The 10,562-nt window shown below is 35.3% G+C and overlaps 1 protein-coding gene across 1 annotated transcript in view; it reads left to right on the forward strand.

Moving 5' to 3' along the window:
* The window catches only part of ADGRA3 (adhesion G protein-coupled receptor A3), a 127,929-nt gene that overhangs the window by 62,900 nt on the left and 54,467 nt on the right, over positions 1-10,562 (forward strand). The window contains exons 5-7 of the mRNA XM_017509817.2: positions 2,034-2,105; positions 4,363-4,523; positions 6,648-6,861. Coding sequence (XP_017365306.1) covers positions 2,034-2,105; positions 4,363-4,523; positions 6,648-6,861 — 447 coding nt within the window. The remainder of the gene's footprint in view (positions 1-2,033; positions 2,106-4,362; positions 4,524-6,647; positions 6,862-10,562) is intronic.

Here is a 10,562-nt window from a genome sequence, read left to right on the forward strand (position 1 = left end):
GATCCTGGCTTACTGCAACCCCTGCCTCCCAGGTTGAAGTGATTCTCCTGCCTCAGCCTCCAGAGTAGCTGGGATTATAGGCACACACCACTATGTCCAACTAATTTTGTAGTTTTAGTAGGGATGGAGTTTCACCATCTTAGGCTGGTCTCAAACTCCTGACCTCAGGTGATCGATCGCCTGCCTCGCCCCTCCCAAAGTGCTGAGATTATAGGTGTGAGCCACCATGCCGGACTAAAATGTTTTTTATCTTTTTTACTTCCTTAAAGTGTGATCGTGATTTATACTGCCATGAACATACCTTTCTCACAATTCATAATTGGTATCTGCTCTGATAGGCCAAAAAAAAAAAGGAAAAAAGACATCACTCTCCTCCTTCTTTCAATTTGCAAATAAATACTCATTTCTGTTTAAGTTCCTAGGTACTTCTTCTATGAGAGTCATTGAATCCAGCCTTGTTACTACAAAAAAATTATAAAACATATATAAAAACCAATCCAGTGTTGTTCTTCTTGAATGTCATTGTGTATTAATTTGTAAAGTGTTGGCCATTGTGGGATATCAGGTCTTCGCATCCAGGAACATGTTGCTACAGGTGTCCCTGGAACAGCTGACCTCTCCCTGATCTTTTCTCTGTCTCCACTTGGAAATCCGTCTGCCCGATGGTTACTCTCTCCCACTTATGAAGGATTCAGCCCAGATTCCAGAGGAGAAGTTGCAGGTCACGGGATTTCTATCCCATCCTCTTCTGTGTTCCACCCGCCAACTCATTTCTAGAACTCTAGGTCTAAATTCTGTCTGTTCTCAACACCACAACAGGCATAGAACAGATCCTGTGGTGGTTGAGCATATGCCATTTTTCCAGAGCCCTCAGTCTCATCTTAGCATTACAAGTTCCCTGAAGGTGAGGTGTACATCCTGAGCCATCAGCAATTACTGAGCACCATTTATATGCCAGCATGTTACTGGCTGCCAGAAGTGCCTACACACACAGGTCCTCCTCTTCCGGCTCCAGAGCTCATAGTCCGGAATGGAAGAAATACTTCGGTCAAATCGTTTTATGTGTAACAAACAACTCAAATTGTAGAATAGGGGTTTCTGAATTCCATTCATTCAAAACGCTGTAAGGCTCAGGTTATGTATTGAAGCCCTCTAACACAAGGAAAAACTAGAGCAGTGGTTTGCCCAAGAGTAACGTGGTATTATATCCCAGTGTCTCATTTTAAGCCCTGAACTCATTCCTCCCTCCTGATGTTTTTCTGTCATGTACAGTACACTCCTGCTGCTGATCGTTGAGGCCATCTTTTTCCTTTTGTCATTTTTAAAAATTTTAATTATTTGTTATTTTCTATTTGTTTTTACATTTTTATTTGCTGCTTGCTTTCTTTCTTTCTTTTTTTTTTGAGACAGAGCCTCACTCTGTTGCCAGGCGCCAGGCTGGAGTGCAGTGGCACAATCTCTGCTCACTGCAACCTCCGCCTCCTGGGTTCAGGCAATTCTCCTGCCTCAGCCTCCTGAGTAACTGGGACTACAGGTGCACGCCACCATGCCCAGCTAATTTTTGTATTTTTAGTAGAGACGGGGTTTCACCATGTTGGTCAGGATGGTCTCCATTTGTTGACCTCATGATCCGCCCGCCTCGGCCTCCCAAAGTGCTGGGATTACAGGCTTGAGCCACCGCGCCCGGCCTGCTTTCTTAAATTAGATGCGAGTGAACACTTAGGGTAATTCTAGTGGGAATTCAGAAAGGAATCTTTTAGGTTCACCTGATATGTGACAGAAAAATTCTTATCTAGCATTAATATGTTTTTTAATAATTGTATTTATTACTTTTATAAGGTGAAGAATAATTTTCTTCTTTAACCTTGGAGGAAGTATTTGCTAATTGCTCTCTCTTTATAAGCATTAAAATAACTTTCATGACTTCTTTATAACATTATTTAATGACTGTAGGATGCTTTAGAAAATACAAAATAGGATAAAATGATAGATACTTGTATATTTAAAAAGTGGAATGATTGTCTTTTTTTCAGAAACCTGTCAGGGAATTTGTTTTCTTCATTATCTCAAGGAACTTTTGATTACCTTGGCTCATTACGGTCTTTGTAAGTAAGAATTTTCTCTTTTGATTTTCACATCTTTTTGAAAATTAAAAACATTTATTATATGGTTTCAGAGACCTTGTGAGGACAATATTGTCAATTTTCAAAAGTTAGAATCTCTCTTGAGATTCAGTAAGCCTGAATAATGTAGTTTAGACCAGGACAACAATTTTCTCCTTAGGATACTGTTATCACCCTATATTTAGAGTAAGTAAACTGGTAATTGCTTCTTTTTAACTTTTTTTCAAATTATAAAATGTTATATTGTTGGGCTAATTAAATTTCCAAAGTATAAAATATCCCTTCCTATGAAGAATTTGTAAGAATATTTTATGCTTTAGGAATTAAATTTTATCCTGTAAACCCACCCTCCCTGAAATTTAAAATCAAATTTACAGCTTATTACTGATGTTTCTAAGGACGTTTATTTAGAATGCCTACTTTATGAAATCAGTTTAAGTTCTGATTTACACAGTTTTTTGTAGCTTTACAACTGGTTGATTTTTTTTCCAGACTGTTTTGTTAACCGAGATTGCATAGAAGTTACTTTTGAAAGTAACCGTTTTCCGATAAACCTTAACATATCTCAGACTATAACTTATCCTAAGTTGATTGGAGTTACAGTTAAATATAATGTTTTTCAAATTTTCATTGTCAGTAATTTACAGGATTGAATATCTTTCTTCCAGGGAAAGAGTTTTTCTCTCCTGATTCCTCTGTTCAGTGTACCCTGACTCCTCCTCTCCTCTCCTCTCTATTTCTTTCCTACAACTCTCATTTAGAAGTCTTCCTTTGGATGTAGCTAATAGGTTAGGAGCCCCGACTGGCTCCTTACCATCACAGCAGGCGCGTGCATGTATTTCTGGAGTCACTTTGGCTCCTACTCCATCTTGTTTCTCTTTGTGGCACCCTTGTCATTCTTATCCAGACTATGTTTGAGCAGAAACATCTCCTTTTGGCATATTTAGTGGGCTCAAGCCAGCCATTTCTGCAAAGATTAGGAAATAAAAAAGAGAAAAGACAGTCTGGCTTTTGAGATCCTGGGTAGCAGGAACGTGGGAAGTATTTTCATCCCGCAGATGGGGAATATTGCCAGTGTTTTTACCTGGTAGTGTTAGGAACTGACCAGAAGGTGGTGCTTAGGAATTAGGAGTCTGTTTTGTCCTCCGTCTGGTATTGTTTAAATTTATTTTCTATGCTGTATTCCATCAGACCCTCTTTCTTTTTTCCTTATTCTTTTTTGCCAAAACCGAGGAGACGAACCCTGAGCTAACACTCTAGCTGAGTTAGAAGCACACACACTTACATTATTGCACTTTGTTGATTTATTTTTATAGAGCATGTTGCATTCTATTTTACCTATGTTTACATTTTGATTCTTCTATTATATGATGCCCTCCATATCGGCAGGAACAGTGTCCTGCATTTATTTTTATTAGCTGGACTTAGCAAACGTGTGGCGTGTGAATAGTCAGCACCTAGTAATTAGAGTATTTAAGAGATTTTGTGCTTGTATCTCAGCTCTGTTTATCCTTTTTTCTTCTTGTGCCTAAGTGCCAAATTATAAAGCTTTTTGCTTCATGTAAAGACATGCCTTTACTATCTTTTACATCAAAGCTGACACAGTTCTATTTGTATGCTTTTGATTTGTTGGGTCCTTATCTCTTACATTTGTAAATATCTATGATGTCACTTGGTGCACAGCTGAAAGGGGTCAGAAGCAATCCCTATCCTAGGGGAGCTCACAGTTTAGTTATACATACAGAATATAACCATGGAAAACAATCTGTATTGCTTTAGGTTGCTGTTTCACTGCCAAAATCAACAGAGTTTGTAGGCATTTAGGCCAAGAATATGGCAGTGATGCTGGAAAATTGACGATGGCTTCAAGATCCAATATTAATGCTACACACTTCATGATAAATGGGTAGAAGCTTGATAGACAGGATTGGGATTTGGTATTCCAGAACCCTGGTGTTCTGTAGCTTGTCACATAGAAGAGGGATATCTGCCAAAGAGTCTTTGCCTACCAAATTTCATCCAAAACAGAAACTCGGGGTCAGCTAGGAACAGTGTTGGAGTCCAACACTCTGCAATTCAGTTCCCTGGAGAAGAACTGTAAGTAGTCGATGGAATGTACTGTAGGCGTGGTATGGGTGAACAGTATTGTGCTTGCCGCCAGAAATGTAACCCAATATAAAACAAAAGTGCTATTTAATTTTACTCACTTTAATCTCTAAGTTGTATTTGCATATTACAGGGAATTCCAGACTGAGTATCTTTTGTGTGACTGTAACATACTGTGGATGCATCGCTGGGTAAAGGAGAGGAACATCACGGTACGGGATACCAGGTGTGTTTATCCTAAGTCACTGCAGGCCCAGCCAGTCACAGGCGTGAAGCAGGAGCTGTTGACATGCGGTAAGGGAGAAATCCAGACGGAGAAAGCATTTGCCATATTTTGACTTCCCACCGTGTTTTTCTTGACAAATTGTAAGATTATCTTTATGCCTGGACAGAACTAGTATGCAGCCATTAATCATTATGGATTTGATAATATTTAGTTTATGCCAACAATTAAGCCAGCTAGATTAAATGACCTTTTTTTTTTTTTTTTTTTTTTTCTACAATTGGTCTTTAAGGTAGCTGTGTTTAGGTTCCGAACAGCTTTCTTTATGCAAAGCAATTTCAAGGAATAGATTTTCAAATTTTCTATCAGTTGGCAACTCATGAATTTGTCAGTAGTAACACAATCTTAGGATGCACAGTCCTGTTTGTGGGTGGGAGTGTGAATGATACAGCCTTTTTGAAGCAACAGGTTACAGTGTTCTTAAAAGACTGATACAGGCTGGGTGTGGTGGCTCATAACTGTAATCCCAGCACCTGGGGAGGAGGCAGATGGATCACCTGAAGTTAGAAGTTCAAGACTAACCTGGCCATCATGTGAAACCCTGTCTCTACTAAAAATCCAAAAATTAGCTGGGTGTGGTGGTGGGCGCCTGTAATCCCAGCTATTTGTTAAGTTGAGGCAGGAGAATTGCTTAAACCTGGGAGGTAGAGGTTGCAGTGAGCAGAGATCACGCCATTGTACTCCAGCCTGGCTGACAAGAGTGAAACTCTGTCTCACAAAAGAAAAAAAAAAAAGGCTGATGCAGTTAGATCTAGTAATTCTACATCTTGTAGTTAATTCTTAGGAAATGATCAGCTGTGTATGTAAATCTTCAGACCCTGTGTATAAGCATATCCTAAATTCTCAAAAATAGGGGATTGGTTTAATTACTTGTGACATGTATTCAATGAATGCAACTACTGAAAATCATAATTTTGGAGAATATCTGAGGGAAATGATATATTTGCCACGTGTTAAATGAAGAAAACAGAAAAACACACACAACCCCATAAAACAAAAACAGTCCTAAAATGATGAGGGGAGGTCCCAGTTTAGTCTTTGTTTTGAAATGAACAATCTATCATATTTGTTTCCTTTTCTCTTTATTATTATTTTTGTATCACAAGTGAAATATGCTCACTGAATGAAAATTAAGATTTGTGGAAAGAAGAAAATTAAAAGAAGCAGAGAAACAAAGCCCGTGTTTACGTTCATGATGGAAAGATAGCTCGTGTTAAGACCTTTTTGTATCATCTTCTGTGACATTTTTCTATATTTTAACAAAAATGTTGTCATACTCTAATAATATTTTATAACCTTTTTAAAGTTGAATTAATGTAAACATATTTTCTTATTTAAAATAGATGCATATCAATCCATTCTATAGATGTGGCTGTAATTTAACAACTTCTATATTACTGCATATTTCTCTTGTTAATAATTTCTTGCTTCATAAATAATGGAAGGACTAATTTCTTTGTATGCATTTTTGTATATTTTCTATTATTCTTTAGGATACACTACTACTAAAAGTAGAATTGTCACGTTAGAAAAATGGACTAAATATTTTAAAGTCTTTTAATGACCACTTGGTGTACATTTTTGTACATATATTTAAAATCTTTCCCTTTTATTTTTCTGACTGAAAGGATAAAAACTGATTGTAATATATGGGATCTTAAAATACTGGTTTTTACTTTTTTCTTTAAATGTTCTGATTTTTCTGCAAGGAACATGCATAGTTTTACAGCCAAAACCTGTGTTGTAATCAAAGGTAATACAGTCTCCAAAGTGTATTTTAAAGTTGTCAATATCAGCATTTACTTATCATTGCTGCCATTTTCTAGAGCACAACTTGTTCTCTTAGTGCATTTCTGTAATTATCTGATACTGTTGTGATCCACTGAAGAGGAATAACACTAAATGTCAGAACTGAGTAGGAAATGGTTTCTTTAATTTCGTTTTTATCTGTTACCACTAAACTCAATAACAGCCTGGCTGGTATTAGCATTAGAATGCTGGTTACTAGGGAATATTTGTTGTTCTATTTTTATAATTTTACATAGAATTTCTGTAAAATTAAAATTCTGTAGAATTTTAGTTATGGTGTTTGAAAATGCTATTTGTTTACTGAGTCTTTGTTTTGCTGTCTCTAGGTCCTCCTCTTGAATTGCCATCTTTCTACATGACTCCATCTCATCGCCAAGTTGTGTTTGAAGGTGACAGCCTTCCTTTCCAGTGCATGGCTTCGTATATTGATCAGGACATGCAAGTGTTGTGGTATCAGGATGGGAGAATAGTTGAAACTGATGAATCTCAGGGTATTTTTGTTGAAAAGAACATGATTCACAACTGCTCCTTGATTGCAAGGTAAACTTGTTTTTTTTAAATGAAAAATTGTGCCTGTATATTTTATTTATCCTTTGGAGTTGTAATGTTTAGTGGAATTTGAATTAATATTTTATCTTCTTGTATCTAAAAATGCAAACATCAGGCATTTCCTTTTCCTGGTTGTAATTCGTCTTCTGAAATTAAATAGCCATCTTTTTATCCAGTTTTTAAAGAAAAGGCTTAATATAAAAGACAAACTTTAGAAATTAGACTTTATAAAAGTTTTTGGAGGAAAAATATAAACTTTTAGTGCTAATTTCTAACCTAATTTCTAACTATATCTTGCTGCCAAGCTTATATATTCTCTTTTATAGTAGTCAGTAGTCAGTAGTCACATGATACTGACTCTAGTCAAAATATTGACTAATATGATATTTTAAGGTACTTGCCTTCTCCACCTACTAGTATAAAAGAATATAACATCTGTATGTACTATCAACCTCATGATTGGTTTGAACTCCAAAATAATTAATTCAAATAAACTTTATAAAGTATAATAGACTAGGAAAATATATGATATTATCATTTACTGTATATTTTATTTTGGTAAAATTTTTACCTCTAGACATTGAGTTTTCCCCTCCCTTTCTTCTTTTCTTCCACCTACCTAGAACTTGGCTTATATTCTTATTTCAGTAAAGCTGCAGCCTTCAAACTCTCTGCTAGGGCCTCCTTAGGTAACATCACAGCAAATTCACAGGGATGCTATGAAAGATTATCGAAAAACTAAAGGTTTTGATGAATTGACATTCAAATCTCAGGGGTTCTCTGAGTTGAGATCTGACTTACGAAGTTGGCTATTTTATAATTTCTATTTTATAATTTTACTTGAGATTTCATGTCTACTAGAAGTGTATTTTCATTTGTATCTTCTAACATTTAGAGTAGATGCTTGATGCTTTTAAATCCTTTTCTGCTAATTCCAACGTGTGGATCATCTTGTGGTTATCACCATTGGTTGCTTTTCTTTTAAATATGGTTCGTATTTTCTTTTTTTAAAAAAATGTTATTTATATGTCTGGCAATGTTGGGTCATAGACTGGATGGTATGAATGATTTGCTGTGGAGGAGAGATTGGTAAAGTACAGTCTATGAACCAAATCTGGCCCACTGGGCCCATGAACTAAGAATGTTATTTACATTTTTAGATGGTTACATTTCAGATGGTTACATAATTACCTATATTGCTTTGTAGCCATCAAAGCCTAAAATATTTACTGCCTGGCCATTGAAGAAAAAGTCTGCTGACCTCTGACTCTGGATTCTGGATTCTGGATTCTGTTATATTCCCCTGAAGAGAGATAACTTTTGTTTGCTTAGACAGTTAGCTTGACTGAACTGACTCCTAGCTCTGTCCCCTCTGGTAGGCAGAAGCTAAAGTCTTGGTTTCTGCCCTACCTACAAGTGTAGTTCAGGATCAGTAAGAGATCTTGGTGCATTTTATACATAGAAGTTTGGGCTTGCAGCCAGACTTCTTTCTACCTCTGTCTTTTGATTTTTTAAGCCAATAAGATTGTGAGTTTCTATTTGAGTGGGGCCTAGCCTTAGGCAAAAATCATTAACAAAATATCTCCTAGTTGTTTCGCAGATTAAATCCCGAAAACCCTTGTTTCTCATATTAACTCTTCTTCAGTTATTGCCTGCTTTTGATGAATCTTCATGTGTTTGAATGATTGTCATTTTATAATTTGTCAGGGGTATATAATTGTTAGCTGTGGGAAGGGCAGTATAATATGAGCTACTCAGTGATTACTAGAAGCAGAATTCTTTTATTAGGGGATAAGATTAATCATTAGAAATGATATATTCATTGTTACACTAGTTTTACTGTAGCAATAATTTCACATGCATATACATATGTCAGAATTCATCACATTGTACACTAAACAGTTTTGTATAAACAGACAATAATGATGTATAGTTCAACAATAAAGTCTTAAAAGTGGAACCATTTTCTGTGTAAAAGAGCTTTGATTAATTTAGAACTCTAAATTATTTGACTATAAAATAGGTAGATTTACTTTAGAAGTCTATTTCTGCAGGTCATGCTTAAATTAATCTAAATTATGTATAGCAATGCAAAAAAAGTTAATTTGAAGGATAGCAAGTGAGCCTAACATTTTTTTTGGTAGGAACATTTGATTAACATGAAAATCTTTCATGTGAAGACTGAGAAAGTTCTTTATCCATATTTTGCCCCAGAATAATAGTAGAGGAAAGAAATACGTGGTTATTGCATTGATTAATCTGAGATTCCTATTGATTTTTCGTTGATCTCCTCATGTCTTTGCTTCCTCATCAGTAAGAAACAGCATTTTTCTTAGGAGATGAAATTGAAGCTATTTCTCCTTCTTTTTTTTTAATGTCCAAACCTGCTTCAAGGATTCCTGGAAATTTTATTCCAGTGATTGGTTTTAGACATTAAAAGTATTGCTAAAGTTATCCAGAAAAATTTGCAGATTTGGAGATAGAAGCAGAAAAAAGTAGTAAGAAAACTGCAAACTCTGCTTCGATAGTGTCATACTTTGGGACGATGGGCCTTGGGCAGTTACTGTGGTACGAAGTGAGTACTGTGTGTAAAAGTCGTTGTAGAACAAGAAATGAGCATCGATGTCTGATCCGAATCTGAGGTTAGATTAATTTTAGAATGTCCAATGGGCACCCATACCTCATTAAGAAGTAGTTCTGGTTATTTAAGTATGTAAGAACAATTTTATTTCAAATTTGTGTGTGTTACTTTTATCAAATGGATACTAGAGAATTTGAATATAGATATACATTTTTGGGATTTAATTTAGCAATAGGAACCACCATAGGTATTTTTTTGAGCTGGAGGGCACCATGAAAAAGTGACCATGTCAGTGAAGGTTCTGTGAAGTAAGACAGTGTTTGGGAACCTTTGGATTAAGGAATGAATTTTTTTATTGCCAGAATATATTTCTTCCTAGTTCAGTAACGCCTTATAAAGTAGAATGTTGGACAAAATAAAATTTAATGTCAAACTCTTTTTTTTGTCTCACTCTATCTTAAAAATATTAATTACAGCATGTTTATTTTCCTAATTTAGTAAAGACAATAAACATTTTCTTTGATGATTCATAATATCAAAGTGTCTTGAGTCTTTATTAGAACATTTGCTGTAGTCATCAATTATTTAGGAGACCGGACACATGTGTATTAACTTCAGACATCATCTTATAAGTTAATTAAAATGATACATACTTTCTGTCTAATTATTTCTTATCATTTGTGTCTACATAACCAGCAAAGCATACTGGGTCCTGTGGGGGGAATAAAGGGTAATTGAAGGCTCTGACATTTGCTCCTTAATTAATAGGTTTTATATTAGAGAATTATGATTTCATCTTGGAAATTGGATTTACTGACAGCCATTTAGAAATACAGCTGTTTTATAAATTGAAATATACCTTAACATGGAAACCTTTTGTGAAAGTATTAATTGGTAATTTACCAAATCTTTTTAGAGAGGCAACTTGTTGTTTCTAGTGTAACCCTTTATATTTTACCTTAAACATTTTCTTAATTATGTAACTTCATAATGTTTTTTCATGTTTGAATATTTTCTTCAGAGTCTGTGAAAAGGGAGATGTAGCTTGGAAACCTCTCCAAGTTTTGCTAAAGAATGTGTATATATATATATATATATATATATATATATA

The sequence above is a fragment of the Cebus imitator genome, unplaced genomic scaffold (genome assembly GCF_001604975.1).
Source record: "Cebus imitator isolate Cc_AM_T3 unplaced genomic scaffold, Cebus_imitator-1.0 Scaffold422, whole genome shotgun sequence".
Lineage (NCBI taxonomy): Eukaryota > Metazoa > Chordata > Mammalia > Primates > Cebidae > Cebus > Cebus imitator.